Source organism: Argiope bruennichi, chromosome X1 (assembly GCF_947563725.1).
Source record: "Argiope bruennichi chromosome X1, qqArgBrue1.1, whole genome shotgun sequence".
NCBI classification, from domain to species: Eukaryota; Metazoa; Arthropoda; class Arachnida; order Araneae; family Araneidae; genus Argiope; species Argiope bruennichi.
Window position 1 is genome coordinate 85,966,006 of NC_079162.1, and position 23,158 is coordinate 85,989,163.

The window sequence follows — 23,158 nt, forward strand, 5'->3', positions numbered from 1 at the left end:
AGCTAGTGGATATGTAATACTACTGATACTTAAAAAAAAAAAGACCCTTTTTAGCAGATTGTTTGGCAATTGTGAAGAATACTAAAAAAAATATATGAACGCATATCCAGAAATGTTACTGTTTTAAAAACAGAATCTTGTTTAAATCCACATTTATTGAAGAATCTTGCTTTTTCCACTTATTAAAATTATGGGGTATTGTTATCCCATTATATCTAGCTCATGAGTGCTATTTGCACATTTCCTCTTATTATTTATATACGTGCAGAGATTTTTTTTTTTCCAGATTTGAGTGGCAATTCTGGATATAAAGTTGCTTTGACGCTTAGCAGGGAAACTAATCTTCCATATACAGTCTGATTTGCGAGTCCTTCAATAATGTTTATGTCAGGTGTGCAGAAGCTAGTCATTTTTCTCGAGAGAAAATGGGATCGTAAACGCAATGGACGACAATTAGTCAGTGGCGGAGGTGATCTAAGGACAAGGAGCGAATTGAAGCCCAGGACTCGGGTCTCTTAGGGCATCATGGTGGCAAAATATTAAATTAAGTATATCATTTTTTGAAATAAAATATCATGAAGGGGCGAAAAAAGGCCATGTTTTGTACGTCTGCTACCCGTTGTACGCCACTGCAATTAGTATCTTCTCGTTTGAAGTGAGTGTATTGAAATTTGCTGCAGAATTATTTGAGGTACATACAGGATTGTTGCATAGATAGGACAGCTAATAATAGTCATAGATGGCATTGATTCATGCAATCTATGAAGTAAAAGAAAACGATCATGCAGCTCAGTGTTTTTATTTCTTATTATCGACAATGCTATCCAAATCGATGAATGCGCTGTCATCAGGCGTTTGGTCATTTGCACCAAAGATTATGTACAAAAGAAAACATTCAGAGTACAGGCACGTTCTGGTGGAGACCGAATGACGCGTTCAACTGTCATAGAAGAAGCGATATTGCGGAAACTTGAACATCCAAATACTAGTGCACTATCTATTTCGCGCGAACTTGACGTTTCGAGTATGCATTGCATAATGAGTCTTTATACTTGTATGGTGTTCAACGTGTCCAATTATTCGGTGCAAGTGATTATCCTCCTGCAACTATCATTTGTAGCTTGTTATTTTCCAAGAGCTTGTAATGCTGATCGACTTTCTAGCTTGGGTTTGTTCCCCTGACGAAGTTGCATTTTCAAAGCACTGCTGTGAATGTACACAACATGCATTTATGGGCGGATGGAAATCCCCGAGCAACAAGTCCACGTGATGCTCAAAAGCGATATATCATAAATGTTTGCACTGAAAGTGTAGGGGATCACCAAACATGGATGAACATTGAACACCCACGTTGACTCTTTCACTGAAGGTTTAGAGCTGATGAGTGAACGAAAGAGTGTTCTTTATCAAATATTTTCGAATGATTTATCTACCTTAATTTCTCTATAACATCTCGACAAGCATATGTGGTTTTAGCATATGAGTACATTTAGCTGAATTGTGCTAAAACCACATACATTTTAGTTGAATTGTGCGACTGTATTTCTTGCTTCTTCTATTTGTTCTTTATACTCTATTTGTAATTAGCATTTATACAAGGGTTATAAATAAAGTGATGGGAATGTAGTCCAGAAAATCTCAAAACATCGTGCATGTTCAAACAGATATCGGAGCAGTGAAGTGGCGCTGTTGTGTGTAGAGCATATAAAATAGGCGATCCAATAGAAAGAATTTCTACGTGGTGTTGAAGTGGATAATGTTTCTACCACTCTAAGCCATGTTTACAAAAAGTGGTCGTGTAATAAAGGCGAGTTTGTACATGGCAAAAATGCATCGCAGTGTTATCAAGGAATATCTGATTCCTGTGGCGAGAATGTGTTATCGTATATGACGGTTGCACGATGGGTCAAAATGTTTAAGGCAAGTCGGATTGAGACTGCGTATTTGCTCCACACAGATCGGCCATCCATTCCTCAACATCACGTTGACATCGTAAGTGATCTCATTCCCATAGATCGTCAATGGACTGTCCCAGAATCATCTTTCGAAGTTGGGCTTGGTTATCAAACGACGGGACACTACTGAAGAAAAGTCTTAACTTGCAGAAAATTGCATTCCTCTGGGTTCCACATCGACTCATTGACGTACGTACAGAAATGATACCGGTATGCACTAGCTGGTATCTACCTCGACAGATGCAGCAATGATGGTATCTCATACATTTCTGCGGTATATTGTAGACATTGATGAGACGAGGGCTCGAGTCTACAAGGCTGAATTAAAGCATCAGTTTAATGAATGGCATCTCCCAGGTTTGCCCGTCCACCATTGTTTCTTCAGGAATCCAGTCGGGTGAAGGTTATGCTGATTGTGGCATACAACTGCGAGGGTGTCGTTCTGACGCATATTGTGCCTCAAGGAGAAACTGTCAACGCAGAATACTATTGCTGATTTTTACTGCACCGTCTGTACGGTGCAAACGTTCACATTTATTGCGAAATATTCTCCTTATAGTGTTGCATGACAATGCCCATTGCATTTTAGACAAGCTGTAAATGGTCTTTTGCGACGGTGGTCTTGGGAGGTGTTGGAATACCCTCCTTTCTCACTTGACACGAGTCTTTGTGCCTACTACCCCTTTTCGAATTTGAAAGAAGGCTTTCGGCGCATCCAGTTTCCTGAAATGCCGTCTGTGAGGCGAGCGGAAGCGTGCTCCTTTGCTGATATGAACAAACAACAACTTGCCAACGATATCTCATGTCTTCTTGACATCTGGAAAAAGGTGCACGACTTTCCTGGTGATGATATTGAAAGAATGTAACGCAATTTTGCTTGTACGTTCATTAAATTTTTTCAGTTATGTTGTCATCACTTTATTTACAGTCCTCGCATGTTACGGTCCTAATTTATTCAGTTTTAAAGTATTTTTATAGGATCTTGGAGCATATTATTTCGTTACGAATTGATTGAAAATCATCATATTAAAAAAAGCTACATGTTATTATTGTTAATATATGAATTTTAATCTTCTAGGTACCCGGACTAACTTTTAATGTCTTTCATGGTTTTTTTCATATCTAGATTAATTCTATATTTAAAAAAAAATTCTATTGATAAAATACTCGTAAGATTTCAGGGTTCGATAATACATCAGAATTCATCCTAAAGGCTCATTTCTCAGAATTTAAAAATGATATGCTAAATAGTTTGCACCTTAAAATATTCCAAGATCGAGGGATATTATCAGTGACGTAAATGGGTGGGGCAGGTTGGGCAAATACCCTGGGCGCCATTACATGGGGCTTAAAATAGATGAATTAACTTATTACATTTAAGAGAAATGTACGTTTATTTAAACTTTTTTTATTTTCCATTATCTTAAAAATTGAAATGTGAGTTCAATTTAATCAGAACAAAATATTTTTTTGAATTCATCCAATCAATTAAAAAAATCCAATTTCAGTTGATTCCCAGGTTAAAAAAAAACAGCCTTTTTAATTTGTATCCTATATGCTCTCTCACATTTGACTGAAATATTCAAGATAATGGAACTTAAATGTTTCAATCAAGTGTGAGAGATCATATAGGATACAACCTAAAAAGGCTGTTTTTTCAACCTCGGGAATCAACTGAAATTGGATTTTCAAAACAAAATAACAAATCGATATCTTTAATAGAAATTTTTGCGCCCAAATTCTCATATGTGAAAGAGAAACTAGCTCAGGTTATTTCCAAATATATGTCTCAGTGAAGGGCGAAGGACATACGTGATCATGATCTCATTTTATCTTTGCTTTAAACAAATAATAATATAATAATTAACTCAACAGGCTATCTCAAAGTTTCTTACAGTAAATATATTATAACTTCCATATTTATACTGAATGGATATCGGTTTTTCTGAAGTTCAAGGCAGATAGTAAGAAAAATGCACCATTCCTTCTTTCAAAAAACAGAGTAAAATGCGGAAAGAAATAATTATTCTCGCTTGGTAATATGTAAAATATTAGTTTTCAATATTTAGAGTTTCTAAAAAAAAGTATTTTTCATTCTCTAGATATATTTAGTTCTGCATTTCGCAGGATTTAATTATATTTCGTTTAGGTGTTAAGACATCTGCTGCAGTTAATTTGTAATTTGTTTGTTATAATGTATTTATTACTTTAACTAGCTAAGCAATAATTAATTATTATATAATATAATTTACATTTAAATTCATAACTGATCAAATTGGTAAATGATTATGATTAAATCTTACACATTTTTGAATTTCGTCTTGTCTAAGGTTTTAAAATAATTAAATATAAAGGTCTAAATCAGTAACGTAATTAGCTACAAAATATTAAGTACGTTTTCATTTTGTTTTTACTTAAAAATTCAGTTCCAACAATTTTACCTTCTTTTTCGTCCACTAGTTCCTCTTCACCTGTATTTTTCAAATATTTCTTGATGTTTTTAGCAATTAATGCTTGCAGCATACAAAAAATTAAAGATGTTCAATAACTAAATTAAAGTTAGCTGCATTATGAAAGTAATGCAGTTAATTTGATAGGTGAACCAACAGGTTGTCGAAGGTTATTAGTGTGCAACATGTATACCGTTACATCTAAAAAATATTTGAGATATTTTTATTAAATTGCAATTTCAATTTTAATATAATAAAATTTAAATGTGGGTGGAGGATTGATATAACGATTGCAGGGGGCGTTATTTTGGTATTTTCCCTGGGCGCACCATTTTATGTATCTTTGCTTCTACGTGCTATGTATGTATTTGAATTTTAATGGAGTGTTAAAATATTTTAATGCATACTACTGCGGCAAATGCTTTCTTTGTAGAAACAGTATTAAAAGATATTCTTGTAATTTTCTTATCACTAATTGACTTAAAACAATTTTATTGTTTTTGATTTTAATGCGCTTTAATATTTAAATTTTGTATTATCAAATAATAAACATAATTTGTGTTTAATATTTTTAAATATCATTTGTTATTAATTAAATATATTTATTTTGAAATTTGCATTCATTTATTTCTCTTTACAAATATTTTTAAAAAGCTAAGTGTAAGATGACATAAAAAAAATAATTACTTAATCTTTTTTTAATTCACATTTATTAAATTTTCTTATTACATAGTTTTGAATTTTTTTGTCAATTTTATTTACTATTTTTCTAATATTTGACTTTGACCCATTTGATATCGTATACAAACCTATTGCTGAACTTTATAATGACATTCCATTTAAGCTAAAACATTGTTGTGCATGAAAAACATTTTGAAGATTATATTGATTTCAAATTCTGGCCTGTTAACAATTAAATGTATATTTGTTGATGTAATATTGTTTTGAAATTTTTTGTATGCTTTCTTATTTTCTGGTGCCTGATAAAAAATTTCTTTGTAGGAGCATTTTGAAATGTAGAACCACAAAATGGAGCTTTATCTTCTGTTTCCTTTGTTTATGTTTGTTCATGCGTCTGGTCACTTGCTGTCAAAAATTGAAGATATTCATGTACTCATTGGAAGGGAGGTATTTTTAAAACCAACGGACATACAGTTTCAAAATTTGACTAATGATTCTGTCTGCAAAATTGAAGTTATTAATAATGAGCCCATGACCCAACAAGTTGGTGTTTTAATCCCTCAGGTAATTATAGTTTTTTTTATGATCATATAGTTTTTATTTTTATGATTAGACTGATTTTTTTTTCTAAACATATTATATATTTAATCAACTTTAAATTTCAAGAACTGTTTTATCTTTGGATTCCATTTTCCTGCTTTTATGACAATTGTAAAGTCTTTTGAAATGGAACTGGTAGCAAGCTCTCTCTCTATCGATATACAGGTTTTTTTTTTTTTTTTTTTTTAACTGACGGTACTGAGAGACCTCTGTAGCTCGAACTATCAGCCGCAAAGCCACCAAATTTTGAACGGGGACTATTGACGACATGGGAAAAAGGAATCCACGAAAAAAAGTTAGTTCGAAAAGCTGCCGATAGGAGGAATGGGACGCTTTTGATTTAAATTTTAAGTTTAACTGCACGATAAAATTTTAAAACGCTACAGTAAACAGATAAATGATTAACAAAGAATTTTTCCACAAATATGCTTTATTCGAAAAAATAACTTCTGTAAATGGTAACAAATTTTTTTTTAAAAAAAGGAGATTCTATTCGATTTCCTTTTTATTCTTTCTTCTTTTGATTTTATTGAGTAGAATCGCTCTCCCGGTTAAGACATCGGCTATTTTCAATATGACCTCCATTTTCTTGGACTAAGCATTGCATTCTATACACCGTATTCTCAACAGCTGAATGCAACATTTCAGGAGACATGTTCATAACAGTCCGTGTTATGTTTTCCTTTAAAACTGATAAGTTCGAGATTCCACCAAGATAAACCTTCGATTTTAAATAACCCCACAGAAAAAAGTCACATGGGGTTAGATACAGGGAGCGAGGTGGCCATGCAACATGAAAACAGCGACTAATGACTCTTTCTTCTGTAAAGTGATGGCTCAACAGTTGCTGTATGGCTGTACCAATATATGGTGGTGCTCCATCCTGTATAAAGACAATTTTATCTAAGCATTGCCTTTGCTGAAGTTGTGGGATAATAAAAATACTCAGCATATCATGATATATTTGAGCGTTTACGGAGCAGGTCTGCGGTCCTGCTTTTGTAATAGTCTCAAAAAAGTATGGTCCGATGATAAAATCTGCTGTAAAACCACACCAAACAGTTGCTTTTTGAGAATTGAGTGGGGTTTCTTGAAATGCATGGGGTTTTTCAGATGCCCACATTCTAGAATTCTGAGTGTTAACAATCTCATTCAATTAAAAATGGGCCTCATCACTCCAGAGAATTGTCCAAGGCCAAGCCTCGTCGACCTCCATCCTGGCAAGAAATGTCAAAGCAAAGGTTAATCGAAGATCATAATCTGTAGGTTTTAATTCAGGCAAAAGGCTAATTTTATATGGTTAAAATTGAAGAATTTTTCTTAAAACTTTCCATACCGTTAAAGCACTAACATCCAGTTGTCGGGCAACTCCACGTGTGCTATTATTACCAGCAGTGCTCGTCTGATTCCTTTCAACGATTGCAGTTGCAGCATCTGTGATCGTATCCTCGTAACGTGATCGGAATTTTGCAATTTTGCCCGTGTTATGCAAAATTTTAGCTGTCTGAAAGTGTAAAGCGCCACATTTCCCCCTATCGGCAACTTTTGGAACTATTTTTTTTTTTTCGGATTTCTTTTTCCCATGTTGTCAATAGTCCCCGAACAAAATTTGGTGGCTTTGCGGCTGATAGTTCAAGCTGCAGAGGTTTCTGAGAAACGTTAGTTAAAAAAAAAAATCCTTGTATATATATATATATATATATATATATATATATATAAGTAATGATATTTTATCTCTAATTTCAATTCCAAATTAATTCCCAAAGTTTCATCGTAATTTAGGCCAAATCAAAGTCATTCTAAAATATACTCTTATTTCCTGACCCCATTCCACTTTTTCTATTTATTAAATTCAAGAGAAGCTTTGTAAAATGCTTTAGTTAGCGGTTCTCACGCTCCGAGTGAAAGGATAAAAATTGCTGATCTAAACAAATTCTTTTTTAAAAAGATCCCTGTGTTTCATTTGCTTGTGATTGACATGTGTCGGAAACCCCTGTCAGCTCCTATCAGAATTTTAATAGTATATTAGTACTGTGAAAAGATATTTTCCCTATCGATATTTCATGTTATATAAGACCAGGGATAATTAATTTCGCCCTCTTCTCGCTTTTTTCGCTTTTGTGCCGCGCTGTGGCCGGACGTGCGTTGTCCGTGCCTCTTGTAAATAAATTATGCCTTTCCGGGATGGATTAAAGCGAATTTAAAAATGCAAAAGTCTTCACTGTCTTAGAAACTGCCTTCTGCTTTTCATAAGAAATTAAATGTTTACATATAATTATATACACACAAAAAATGAATAAATTACTTTTTCAGTTTAGGAAGGAAGTCCAAATCCTTATAACAAATATAAACTCAGAATGAAAACGTTTAGGTAATTTTTTGAGTAGGGAAATCATGGGAGGATAGTTGTATTGCTGCATTAGCGCATTAATTGCTTAGGTTGTTATTTCTGTTAATTAAATTTAATTAATTCTATTAATTTAATTTTGTATCAAACTAATTATTTAAGATTGAAAATCATATTAATTGTCTGCTTTGTGTGGGGAAAAAAGATCTTATTTTCTTTATTGACATAAGGTTTAGAAGGCATTTTATCTTATATAGATTTTTTATTGTTGTTGCTTTCTGATTGTATCATATGTATGACGTAACTAGATGATAGAGCCCAGAAACTTTTTTTTTGGTTGAAAGTTGTATAAAATCAACATATTATTCCAATGCCAAAAGTTTTCTCACATTCTTCGATATTACGCCGACTTTAAAAAAGAAACTCCGTTTCATTGTTTGTAAGCTTCCGTTTACAAAATGATATATATTGTTACACGAAAGTTAAGTCGAAAAAAGAGTGGTAATTAATATTTCGTGTTGTAGAAAATAAGTCCGAATGGAATTTATTGTATATAATAGTAGTTTAGTTCAGATTGTAATTTAGATTATATGATGAGAAAATTGCTTAATTTACAAAATCAACTCCCATTATTAATTATTCTAATTGTTCACTTATATTATATTTAAGTATTGGGTAGGAATGAAATTAAATTCAACATACATGGAGCTTAAAATGATTGAATTGAGCAAAAGGATTTATCTCATGTTAAATTATTTTAAATCTGACAGAAATATCCCCCCCCTCTTCATTAGATCAGTTTTTGGTGAATTATATTTGTTGAAATATACAGGGTTGTTATAATTAAATTTCACCTCTTCATAAGGCTCTAGAGCCTATGACTCTTTAGCATTCTTCTGTCTCCGGAATTCTCAAATAACTAAGATTCTTAACAAAACATAATTTCATTAGCATGTAATGGAAGTGATGTGCTTTTGGAGACCGAAAATATAGTTACATTTTTCATTAACAAGTGGCACTGCGCCAATATCTAAGGGGACTTTTTTCAGACTGTTTTTATTACTGAACCAAAACTGAATAGTTCGTCTGAGTTGTTGTTGTTTTTTAATTACCCTAAAAACAATGAGGAGGATATCTCATTTATTCAAAACTTTGGCTTCGTGGGAGTAGTGATGTCACAACTTTGAAACTCTTAAGTACACTTCATGTCATCGTGCCTGTGATTCGTGTGATACGGAACAATTTTACTGTCGTTGAAAAGCACTAAACTTTACGCCTTGTGAAAAATGTCAACTTTGAAAAAAATATTTACTCCTAAAAAATTTTTTTTCTATCAAAAAATAATAACACTGTTGTAGCTCTTAGAGATTCCAGCAAACAGAAGACTAGTCGTGGCTTCTGCAAAATGAGTAAAAAATTTGAGACAGCAGGAAAACTCGTCATTCTTCCTGGTAGATGACAAAAACAAATGGACAATTCTAGCTTTGAAGATGTTGTCACTGCTCTGTAGCTTTATCAAGCCAACCGCCATATGGAAATGCGAGTCAGCTATTGTTAGTGAAGTCGAAGTGTCGATTTCCATAGTGAAAATAAGTGATGTGTGACTTATTACCCATACAATATTCAGAGAGTGCAACAGCTGCTAAGGATGATAAAGAACTCGATTAACATTCGCCCTACAATTCTAGAATTTAATACTTGAATGTATGTGAATGATTCTTTCCCATGAAATATTCTGTGAAACTCAATGCTCATTTTTATTTAAACGGACATGTAAACATAAAGATGTCGGAATTGAGTGAAAGAGAATCCCGATATTTCTCAAGTTCTATTGCATGCCACAAAAGTGACAATGTGATGTGGTTTTCCTGCTACTTTTATAATGGGGCTATATTTTTAGAGATCAGCACCCACTGGACGCATTTTATGTTCCACAAATATAGATCAAATGCCGCAATACCAGATACTTTCATTTAGAGGTATCTTTCCCTGAAATTAGGGTGAATGAAATGTAAGCCTTGTTAAAATCTTCTTTTGGAATTGTATACAAAGACGTGTGTTATCAAAAGGCGTGCGAATTCATGTCAACGGTGATCATTTTCCCCAATAATTTGCTGATAACTTATTTCAAAAAGGAAATGGAATCTTTACTTCAGATACTCAGGACGAATATATAGTGATGTAAAGTATTGGAAGGATTATGAAAACTCTACAAGAGCTGAACGAAGCAGTGTTTCCAAATGTGGCACAGTTCTTTATCCACCATGCATGGCTCTGTGCCAAACAACAGTTCTTTCCCCAAGAAACGAATATGCCAACGTTATCAGCAATGAACTTTTATAAGATTTGTTTAGTAATGTTCAAATTTACATCATATGTGATTCCAATGTGTCTTGTGATCCAGATACTTACGTAGATATGCATTGCTTGTACTGTTTGATGTCATCGTGCAATATGAGTTGAATGGTGTAACGAAATTTCTGGGCTTAGCAAATTTTGATTGGATGGTATCAATGTATTGATTAATAAATACCACAATGATGTCCAAAACAGTGTCATTGACACTTTATCACAATCTAGATAGTACTTGTCTGGTCTTTCTCAATGATTTTTTTCCCTTTCATATTCTGGAGATGGATTTTCTTTCAGTTGGGCCAATAAAATAGTGATAATCTATTTTATCGGTTATGTTATATTATGTTGTCAAAGACATTTTCTGGAACATTTTCTTCCGGTCCAGTTCTTTGGTTACATAACCCGAAGCCATTTTTAACTGATTTCAATAATGAAAGCAAATTATATTCAAGCTGTTTAAAGATCGTCTGTGCCTAATGGAGAATGAATAATGAATGGATCGTCTGTGCCTAACGGATTAATGTTGAAAGAATTGAATTACTACCACAGCATTTTATTAATGCACAAAATTGTTTGTTCATTATCTTCCTACCAATACCATTTCCAATGGCTCATTGCGATTTTTTTTGTCTTATGTATTAGAAATTTGAACATGAATTCTTATATTCTATTGTATGTAAAAGAAAATTTAATTAGGGATCAAAAAAAGATTGATGCTTTTATGCTTTGATGTATATATATATATTGCTCATTTTTATAATGCTGAACTTTTCTGTTTTAGGTATTTGACTGCGATTTTAACTCCAGAACAGTTAAATATGTGCATCATGGTTCCCCATTACTTTCAAATGACACTGTAAAATTTAGAGCATATAAGCTTCTCGAGCGTGATACAGTTTCAGAATATTTTGATATGCTGATTATCATTGAAAATGATTCATATGAAGTGGTACAACCTGGTCTTCCGTTGGTTATAAAAGAATTCTTTGGTATTACAGATCCAGTGGATGATGCAATTTTAAATTTTAATTTTAGTCGAAAGGATGGTGCTATATGTAAAGTCAGAATGTCTCGCCATATTAGCCATAGGCCAGCTCATGGTCAGGTCATTGTTGGAAGAGAAAGAAGATCTATTGATGTTATTAAAAGACGATGTGATGATTTTTTGCAGTTAGGTCTCCGTTATGAACATTTGAAGCCTCCATCGCCAAATATAGATTTTATATTCATTATAGTCGAAGTAAGTGATCCATATCTCAATGGTGGAGATTTGATTACAGAGTGGTATCAGATTCCAGTAATAATTGAGCCAGGTTTTCCTAACCTTCCTCCTAAAGCATCCTTTTCTGGCATGTATCTTATGGATGTTGACCAGTTTATTATAACGGCAATAACTCCGGCTGTTTTATCAGCTACAGATAGTGAAACTCCATCAGACCAGCTTGTTTTCAATATTTCAAAGCCTCTGCTTTTGCATCAAGGTAGTATAGTCCACCTCTCTGATCATACTAGACCAATAAATTCTTTTAAGCAGAGTGATTTAAACAATTTTGATATCGCATATAAACCACCAGCCAGATCTTTTAAAGATAGGCAAATGTTTGAAATTGGTTTTATTATTCGGGATCCAGATTTTGCATTTAGTGAGCCATTTACAATGCATATTGCCATTCGTCCAGCAATTACTACAGCTCCCAGAGTATCTATGAATGTAGGAATGGTTCTTTTAGAAGGACAATCAAGACCCCTTAGAATAAATAATTTGGAAGTTGTTGACAGTGATAATATTCATGATGTTAAAATTTTTGTCACTGGGGGTTTACATCATGGCCGTTTGGAAGTTAACGGAAAGCCTGCCGTGTCTTTCACGCAACAAGATGTTACATCCGAAGCTGTGGTGTATTACCATGATGACAGCGATTCTGTAAGAGACAGCATTCATTTGCGCATTTATGATGGATTCCATTCAACGCATGTGAAATTTCCAATAACTATTATTCCGAAAGATGACAATTATCCCTCTTTAGTAATCAATGTAGGATTAAAAATGAGAGAAGGAAGTGAAGTGCAGATTACCCCATCTTTACTTCGTGCTATAGATCAAGATACAACAGATGAGCATGTCAAGTTTGTTATTACTAAGCCACCATCAACTGGTACGATTTGGAAGAAGTTTTCATGGGAAAAAGCTGGAAATGATATTTTTGCATTCACCCAACAAGATTTGAACAAAGGAATAATATATTATCACCATAACGGCGATGAGGTATTTTTCATTAAATTATACCATTTTTGAAGTTTATTTCCAATATTAATGTATATTTTCTTTCAGAAGTTGAGATTTCGAATCCGAAAATGATACATCAGGAAAGGACGACGGAGATATTCATTTATACAGATTGGCAGCTGCTTAGGGCCACTGGACTGAGAATAATCGTCACAGACGGTGGTTGACGATTATATATAATGATTGTTAGAATTGTTTTTTTTTTACATATTTATTTATCAACTGTACTTATGACACTTTTTAATCGCCCTGCTTGGGATTAGTAGAGGTCCTAAGCTGCCACCAATTTGCATAATTGAAAATCTACCTCTGATGTAATTTCTATCTTTTCATATCCTGTGTCTAGACTTTTATCAATTTTTTTACTTTCTTTTTCATTTTATTGATTAATGATAATCTTTATTTTGAATAAATTGAATTGCATTAATCCTTTAAATGGCAAATAGTAAAAAGTTGCAGGAAAAGTATTTTTGGGTTCACTCACTAAGTAAGTAGAATATGTATATATTGTGTTTACATGTTCTTAGAAATTTATTTTTATTAATTTATTTTAATTATTAACTCAGAAATCCGTGTATAAAAGCATGCTTAAATTACCAGAATAGCCAGCCTAGAGGAAAAAGCCGCGAATCGTCAGGGCATTCCGGGAGATCGGGAAAAATCAGAGAAATTTATTACCAAACTGGAAATTTTTTTATAAATCGGTAATTTTTTATCAAACATGATAACTTGCTGGTATTTTTTCATAAGTAGAATGAAACATCGTTGTCAACTAATGAATATCAAACTTTTACTGATAGTCTAAAACAGAAAAGAAAGATTAACTACCATATCTAATATATTGCATATAGTATGCGTAAATATATATTTCCTCCGAAAGTTTTTATTTGCTTTTTTTTTCAGAACGTCAAGTTATCGACATAATTAGCGAAAATGGTTTTACGTGCTATGGAAAAAGGCAGTCTAACTAAAACCCAGCCTCAGTTACTATTATGATGTTAAGCTTTAATGTGTCTCTTTTATTTAAAAAGATATATAGAGAGCTCCCTCCCCCCCTTTCTTTCTTTCTTCGAATGTCAAATGGATCATACCATGTGTTACGAGAACGAAAGTATAAATTGCGGGTGTTAATATTCAAAACTGGATTATAATATTTACCCATTATTATAATTCTGAAACAATTTATTTTAATTAAATATTGACAATAATTATTTTCCCCCTCTTCTCGGAGATCTTTTTGTTGAATTACAAAGTATCGGACGTTATTGTTATTATTTCAGTAAAACATTTTTTTTGTTTATTTTTAAACATTATGAATACAGATTTACTAAATTCTTCATATGGATGGATGTTCGGACGGCGTTAATGAAATGGACGTTATTTCCAATATTTTCTTTTAACATTTTTTTTAATTTTGTGTTTGTTTGAAATTCCCATGCATTCAATAAAATGCTCCATAATTTAAAAATAATATTAAACACGAGAAATTTATTTGCTTGATACATTATAAGTACACATGCATTTTATAAATTTCTCAAAAAAAATTTTTTTAAAGAGAAGGGCAGCACTTTTCTTATGTATTTTGATGGTATATGAAACTGTTTGCCACAAAAATTTACAAAATTCATTCATGCTATCTTTTTCGAAATTTGTACCTCTGAAACATTTTTTTTGATGCAATAAAGAAAAAGATGATACGGAACAATTTTCTACTTTTCCCCCTCTATTTTACGAGTTAAGTATTCAGTCAGCATACAGGCGATTTTTTTTTTCTTTTGATAGTTTTGTGACTAAAAGTCAGTGCAATTTTGATATCATTGAAGAATTTTTCTCATTTTGTATTTGTAAATGCATTTTTTTTTCTGCTTGTAAAATTATTGTTCAGTTCTGATTGGCGTGTTGTTAAACAATACGGATAAAGTTGATCCCACTAAAAGGAAACAAATCATTCGATTCTTAAGCACTTCACCAATGTGCATATATTTTTGTACTGCATTTTTCGTGAGTAAATTTGACAAACAGTTCTGAGATATGACTGGTTGGTTAAAAGTCGGATAACATATTTAAAGGGTAAGAAAAGATAAACGGAAGGTCTTTACATAATTGAAGGTCATTTGAAATTCAGTAAGTTAAAATGATGGTTTTTTTTCTTCTGAGCATTAAATTTTATTTTACATTGATTTTAATTAAAAGAGTAGAAGAATTTTTCAAATCCAGTTAACAACGTATTGTGCAATAATTAAAGAGAATAAAATAAAGCGGCATCATTCTGAAGATATTAGAAACACCCGAAAAAAGTCGGGGGAGTTTCTTAAAAAACCTGGAAATGTCAGGGAAATTCAAACAGCAGAAATGCTGGCCACCCTGAATACCCAGGTAAAGCCTTTGGTGTTGTAGATCTCCCACAAGTCAATGAAAACGCATATTGCCTCTGAGCAACAGTGCCCAAATAAAGAGTTAATTAGTTGATTATAGAAATTATTTTTCAATATATTTGGTTTCTTTCTGCCTCTTCTGCTGAGAATAACATTACCTATAAAAATAACTGTATTTTTTTCATAAATGTTGAAGGAAATGTTATATTAAAGGCGCATGCTGATGTAACATGATAGTTGTTTAGAGACTTTCATGATTTTAAATCTCAATCCTCTGACAAGGTTTTGAGTTTAAAAAATATTATTTAGGACAAAAGTCAAATCATTCAATCTTTTGTTGAATGATTATGTAGAATAATTATTTGGTTATAAAGAGCATTCACTTTGTATTTATTTATATGAATTAAAGACACTTTTAAATTTATCTCAAAAGTGAACATAAAACCAGGTATATGATTATTCCGCGGGTCCGTGATTTTCCATTTGCATGTGTGTGTGTGGGGGGGGATTTCATCTTTTTCCTCTTTTTTAACGACGACAACAACAACAATAACATAAAGATACATTTATCGCTAATAGGAATTTTCTACTGCGGAGAGAAAGTAGAAAGGTTTGATTGCTGCTCATTCTGCCACACCTTATTTGGCAAAGCTGTCAAGTTGCAGATAAATATTTATCAAAAAAGAATGAGGCGCCAGGTCTCAAAAATTTATTTCACATCTGAATCTTGTACACAAAATGAAGCTGATTGTAGTGCCAATGTGACTGATGTTCAAACTGTGAAACGCTGATTGAGTCATGCTAATGAACGCGTTGTAAAATTTAAAAAAAACAACAACAACCAGTAATGTATCTGAGATTTGCGCAAAGATACATAACCCATTAAGGACATGTTTGCTGAAGTGTGCTAGTGAGATAAGTTATTATAAAATTCTGGCTTTCCCAACATATTTATTGTCATACTTTTAAATTTGCCCTAACAATATTCTTTTTAAAGTTTCTTTGTGACAATCATTTCCGAAATTGATTTGCTGTTGATTTCTTACCATAAATATTTTGAAATGAATATGAAGCCTTTGGGCTGTAGTTTTGATAATTTTTCCTGTGCATTAATTGTTTAATTCATACTTTTTGCATGTTTTTCCTTCGTGCATTGTTTCGTGACACATTTTCATACTTCCTCTTTTTTTACCTTTTGTGTAGTCACATTGCTGCATACAAATTTCTTTGGAAACAATTCAGTAATTGTTATAAAATCTACGAGCATTTAGGGAGAATTTGTCTTCAGTGTACACGTCATTCATAAAGATTTTGAATTTATATGGTATGTTATTTAAATTTTATTTATCAAAGCATTGATTCCGCTTTAACTGCTGCATGGCAATTTCGGAGTTCGAAAAGAATTTGAACAGGTGTAATCATTGCTAATGGATCAAAAAAAAAAAAAAAAAAAAAAAAAATTTTTTTTTTTTTTTTTTTTTTTTTTTTTTTTTTTTTTTTTTGAAGAAACTGGACCATTGTTCATACTGGAAGAGGAAGAAAATTCGTTTGAGAAGTGGTAGAGAAAATTACTTTGAAGTAGAGGAAGACAGAACTTCAAAGCACAATAGATTCTCCTCTAATGTTTGTTGAGGCTGCGGTGACCTGGTGGTAAGGTTTCGGCTTCGGAACCGGAGGGTTTCAGGTTCGAGACCTGATTCCACCGAAGAACCGTCGTGTAAGGGGGTCTGTTTCACGTTAAATCCGTCCTGACCAAACGTCCTCCCGCTGGTGTGGTGTGGAGAGGGGGGGGGGGCAGCTCAGGTGTCGTCCTCGTCATCTGACCGTGGTTCAAAATTACGAGGTCCGTCCCAAAATAGACCTAGTTTTGCTTCAAAGGGACGTTAATATAACTAAACTAAACTAATGTTTGTAAGTTTTATATAAAAAAATCACAGAGGGGGAGGTAAATTATCTATACTATTTGTTTTCCTGGTGATACTCTCACTGTTAGCCATATTGAATAGTTTTTTTAACTCATTGAATGTGCCCCTTCATATCTTTATTTAGCTCTCCACAAAATTTCCCATTTTTTTATGAATAATTTTGACTGTAAGCAGCTAAGAATAGGAAAAAATTAACTATTGATGACTTATATATAGACCATTCTGGAATATTGCATAAATACACTGCATGTTGTAGGCTTTTCATTTGCAATTAATTTGTTAATCTTAGTTATTTATTTTGAAAATATCTCCGTATTTTTTAGTAGCTATTTTTGCGATTCAGAAATGGTCGTAAATTATCAGAAATATAAAGAAACTATTTAATAATTTGAATTGAATTGCAGAATGTTGGTATATAAATACACCAGTTTAATGTGAGTGTGATCTAATAATTTTTTTTTGTAGGTATTTACAGATTCTTTTGAAATTATTCTACAAGATGCAAATAATCCTCCAAATGTATCCCCAACTTATACTGTGTTTGTCAGGATTATGCCAGTTGGGGATGACCCTCCAAAAAGAGATCCTGCCAGTTCATTTAGTCTTGAGGTTAAGGAAGTTGATATTGGCCATTTCAGCAGTCGTAATTTGCACTTCATGGATATAGATTCTCTTGACAATGAAATAGTGTTTACAATAACTACTTCTCCAAGATTTATTGGCTCGTTTGCACATTCAGGTATGTACAGTTAATTTATTATGCAAGAATTATATTTCTTTTATGCTTATTGTATTCTACTCGTGTGTCTGTGGATTTTAACATAATGATCATTATCATTGAATTACCTGCAATATCAAACGTTAGGATAATTTGAAATGTGTACTAATTGATTAAATGGAGGAATACTAGACCAGTGCATTCATTGAGGCAGAGTAATTTCTTTTATTATTATTTGGGTATATTAATTTCCCTTTATTTTATGTTTATTTCTTAATGATTGAGACTTCTTGAATTTATATTTCTCTTTAAACGCGATGAGAGTAAAATTTTCATTCGTGATTAAAACTGCGCGCATATGATGCGTAATTGAAATGGCATTATGAAAGCCGCTAGGAAGAGAGCCAAGTGTGTAACATTTCTGAGGGGCCCTTACTGTAAGAATAATAAGTGTAAAACCTAATGCATTCATGCTGTGTATTAGATACAAAACATAAGTTATAAAAAAATGCCATGTTTTATTTTTTCTATGAGACTCATATTACCTCATTTTACGAACAAATCTCGATAATAACTGGTGAATTTTGTATGACTGAGTATATAAGGGGAAATAGAAAAAATTATTTTGATTGCAATTCATATTTCTGGCTATCAAAAATTGGATTAATTCCATATATACAGTGGCGAATTTTGACCTTTTGCGGCTTAGGCAATACACATAATGAAGGTTCTCTTTAAAAGTCAATTTAGTCACATTTCAATATAGTTTAAAATAAAAATGCTAATAATGTATTTTTTATGTTAATAACTGTGAAAATGTATGTTTTTATTTATTATGAATTGTGACATCTGCGTTAGTTTACAATTATATTTAAGCAAACACTTGGTGTTTAAAAACGAAGACTGAAAATGAATGAAGCAGTAAATGCCAAATTGCAAAATCTATCTCCAGATCACTCACTACTGTACTTATGCCCCTGAAGTCATCTATCAATGCTTTTTGGAGCTAATCAGTGTTTTGCGGGCATTCACGTAGTTTCTCAGTTTGAAAATCTTAAGTTTTACCACGTTTTTGATGCGGAAAAACAAAATTTTGGCTATTACTGTAATTTCCGTTTTTATATTCGAATATTATAATAACTAAGTGAATGTGATGAACATGATCAAATTTACTCGACATAATGTAAATAGAATCCAAATATTTTATTGTTTATAGAATTTTCTTATAAATTTACTCTTTTGGCCACGAGGATAATGTATTTTAATAGGTGTGGCTGCACCCTCCTTCTTGCCCGGTGACAATTAGTAGCTGCATAATCGGAGATATGCAGAATTTTCTTATAAATTTACTCTTTTGGCCACGAGAATAAGGTTTTTTAATGGGTGTGACAATTAGTAGCTGCATAATCGGAGATATGCAGAATTTTCTTATAAATTTACTCTTTTGGTCACGAGAATAATGTATTTTAATAGATGTGGCTGTGACCTCCTCCTTGCCCCGTGACAATTAGTAGCTGCATAATCGGAGATATGCCACTGCAAATATAACAATTGGGGGAGAAGACAAATAACCATAGATTCTCCTTGGGGTTTTATGTCAATTTTGCTTGGAGAAATTCAGGGCCTCTTCTAAACTTTCTCAAATAGCATCCAAATTTAATAATTATGATCCTACTGTTCCAGCGGCATGAAATGGCTTTACCATTGATATTGTATTCATGCGATATCGAAACAGCGTAGTTCGAAATCATTTGTAACGAACTTTAGTAATCACAAAACCATTGTAAAATTCAGACATCACTGGAAGAAACTGTAGAAGTGGTTGCAATTCCAGATGAATAAATTGACTAGATTTCATATAAAAATAAACTTTTAAATATTTTTATATTGGATTAGAAAGTAAATATTTTTAATATCTAATTAAAGTCTTATCAATCGTATTTACTTTATCCGTCTTCCCTTTTATTCTCATATTTTGCAGGAAATTTTAGCATGTTAAATTTTAATTTATCGATTACACCAATGAAATCCAACTTCTGACTTGTATGTATAACTGCATGCTTTTTTTGTTATTTTTATATCTTTGCATTCATTCATTGCTTTGGTTTTTATTTATTTCCCTTTTTACAGCATATATGAAGCATTTTGAAATATTTGAAATATTTATTTTTTATGTGCATAAAAATATATTTATTTATTTTATATCTCTCTAGCATTATGTCTTCAATATTCTAATTTCAATTTTTCATTCAAATTTATGCTACAGCATAAATATTTATTCTCCATTATTTCTTTATTATGTTACTTAAATAATACTAGGTTTCGTTGCAAGTTTGATTTTCTGTATTATTTTTAACAGTTAATAGAAATGTTTTCGGTGTTTTTAAAAATATCCAAGGAAGTTTTCAAAATCAGTTTAGGGTATAAATTCTTTTTCGTATAAAATGCGAAGAACTTTTAAAGAATAAGGTGCATAAAACGAAAAGAGTATCATTTCAGTATACACTATTATTTGAGGAATAATAAACCCAAAAGTATTGTCGATTTTCATCTAGCTGTAGCATTTTTAAAGTTAATGTCAATACTAGTAGTGATCCTTATAGTGTTGAGAATTAAGATAGTTATTAAATGTCTTGGATTTATCTGCTTAAATGTGCATATTTCCAAAATTTACATGTAAATTGAAGAAATAACTGAAATTAAACTTAACCTGATGGCTTAATATATAAAAGCATTTTATTATTAATCCTTCATTTAACATCGTATGCATTATTTAATTCTGAAGAGTGTATTTGTTTCATTAAAAAATCTTAAGTGAAAGAAATTTGAATTGGAAATATATTAATCATATTCATCAATAATCATATCTTGAACCATCGTTTAAGGATGGTGTCTTATCAGTGTAAAAATATGTCGAAATTATTAAAAATTCTGTAATCAGTCGTTATTGTATAAAATGTCTGCAGATTCTGAATTTTTAATTCAGTTGTCAGTCTAGACTTTTCATATATTTATTGAGTTCACACAAATACAAAATTTACATATTGATGTTTTATTACATAAAAAAATATTGAATTGCACATGAATTTTTTTTAAATCATTATTTTTTTCCATATAGATTAATGATACTTTTCATGAAATGCTTTGTTTTATCTGAAACCTTTCTATGTAATTTAATCTATTTATATATTTTGTATTTGCTAGATCCTGGAAAAATTGTTGCCTTGCCAAATGATGCAGTAATTGCTGACGTTTTCAACATGAGTGCTATTAAGTCTTTTACTCAAGAGCAAATAAATCATCAGAAAATTGCTTATTTACCGCCAGCTGAAGAAATTGGCCCAAATCCATTATATTTGCAGTTTATGTTTTCTGTTACTGATAAAGATAAAAATACTGTTACAGATCAAGTTTTTAATATTACGATTTTACCAGTAAACAACCAGGTGAGCCATTTATTTTTTATTTAAGACTATATTACCTTACAATATAAATAAAAACCACTGTGGCTTTGTGTATATATATAAAGCATTAATTTTTGAAGGCAGAGTCGTGGCTGAAGACAGAAAAGACACTTTGAATTTTTAACTTCGTTTTATTTCATCTCGGGAGGCATGTTTTATTTTCAAGAAACGCGGACACAGAACACGTCCGTCCACAGCGCGGCACGAGAGCAGATTAACGTAAAAGAGAGGGTAAATAATTTTCCCAATGCTTATAAGCTATAAGATTTTGGTAGGGATTTCTTACACGTGTCGCTTTTGATAAAAGAAACATAGGGATCTTTTAAAAGAATGTTCTAGGCTTGCCATTTTTTATCCCTTCACTCGGAGCGTGTGAAAGTGTAACTTTAAGCATTCACTGCGCTTCTGTTGAATTAATTAAATATAAAAAGTGGAATGGGATCAGAAAATAAGATAGTATTTTAGAATGAAGTTAAATATGGGCTAAATTAAGACAAAACTTTGAAATTAATTAGAATGGAAATTAGGTTTTAAAATATCATTACACACACACACACACACACACACACACACACACAAATTTCATCTGCACCCCACATCTTCTTAACAACTAGGTCAATTTCAATCGCATTCAACATGAGAACGAATACTGTCGATTTTTCCAAGCACAGAAATTTATTAAATATTTATTTAATTAGAAATTAACAAAACATTTATCTTTTTTACACTTTGAGTTGGTATATCACAATTTTTTTTAATTTTTCGTTTATTTTAATATATCTTTTAATAATACCTTTATTGTTATTAAAGTAATGATTTAACTATGCTTAAAATTAAGTTTTAGTCAATTTTTCTTATACTTCAACATTTGTCAGCACAATTTGTGATACTAATATAGCAAATATTAATAATTTATGAAGAAAAGTAGCTAGCTACCAGTGGCTTTTAAAATCGTCTAGCTCAATTGTTATTCTAACTTTAATTAAAAGCAGACGATTAAAGGCTTTTCTAAAGGTTTTTTCTTTGATATTTTAACTATTATGAAATATATCTGAATTAGTTTATATCCCATTAAATGGCTTATTCTTTCCATTAAATGAAATATTTTATTTCCTTCTTGTTTGAAAAAAAATTCTAATTCTAACAAAAAATTTCTTAGTTAATTTAAGTTATGAAATGATAATTCTGTAACTGGTAAATGTAAATGCTCATTTAATAGCTTATGAAATGGAATGTTCTTAATTTTCTTTGTTATAGAATTTTGTTTCATAGGTTCCTCAACTTCATACTGGCGAATTACTTGTTGAAGAAGGTTCATCTACCTTGCTGTCAACAAATGAACTCTCTGTGTATGATCCAGATACACTATCTTCCGATTTGCAGATGAGTTTGTTTACAGTTCCTCTTTATGGTTCAATACGGAGAAGTGAACAGCCTCTTCGAGTTGGAGATTTATTGTCTCTTGATGACATTCTTACTTTGAGATTGGAGTAAGTTTCTGTTTCATTTTTTAAAATTTAGTTTTTACTTGTATGTGCTGTGCTTTAGTTATTAAAACTTGTTTGTAATAAATACGCATGTTCTGCATATTTAAGCAGTGGCGTTGCGAGGCAAGTGGCGCTATAGACATAAGATAATTGTTTCACCCCTATTGCTTTTGGTAGTGTTAGTGACATCCCAGGTAATGGCAGTATCTTTTCATCCTATCATAATATTTTACTCTAAAAAGTGGCACAAACGGACTAATGTTGGGACTCCATGGTGCTCTGCAGATTTAAGCCTGGGTTATCTTATGTCTCCTTTCCTTCTAGTCACTATTTTACTGTTTGTAATTTTTTTAATCTGAGATGCTTCTTTATGTAACATTACAAAATCATTGACTGTCTAGTTATAATCCCAAATCATATTACTTCTTTTAACATAGCTCTAATTATATATTTTTTTCGCTCAAAATTAAAGTAAAATCAGAATAGCAAATTTTTAGAGCTTCAGTCCAATCAG

The 23,158-nt window shown here is 31.9% G+C and overlaps 1 protein-coding gene across 4 annotated transcripts in view; it reads left to right on the top strand.

The window, feature by feature from the left end:
- Positions 1 to 23,158, top strand: part of LOC129958174 (FRAS1-related extracellular matrix protein 1-like) — a 72,179-nt gene that overhangs the window by 8,565 nt on the left and 40,456 nt on the right. For all 4 annotated transcript variants that reach the window (XM_056070427.1, XM_056070428.1, XM_056070429.1 and 1 more), the window contains exons 2-6: positions 5,408 to 5,650; positions 11,170 to 12,654; positions 17,441 to 17,714; positions 20,898 to 21,139; positions 22,430 to 22,647. In XM_056070427.1, the coding sequence (XP_055926402.1) occupies positions 5,435 to 5,650; positions 11,170 to 12,654; positions 17,441 to 17,714; positions 20,898 to 21,139; positions 22,430 to 22,647 (2,435 nt within the window). In that variant the 5' untranslated portion in view covers positions 5,408 to 5,434. The remainder of the gene's footprint in view (positions 1 to 5,407; positions 5,651 to 11,169; positions 12,655 to 17,440; positions 17,715 to 20,897; positions 21,140 to 22,429; positions 22,648 to 23,158) is intronic.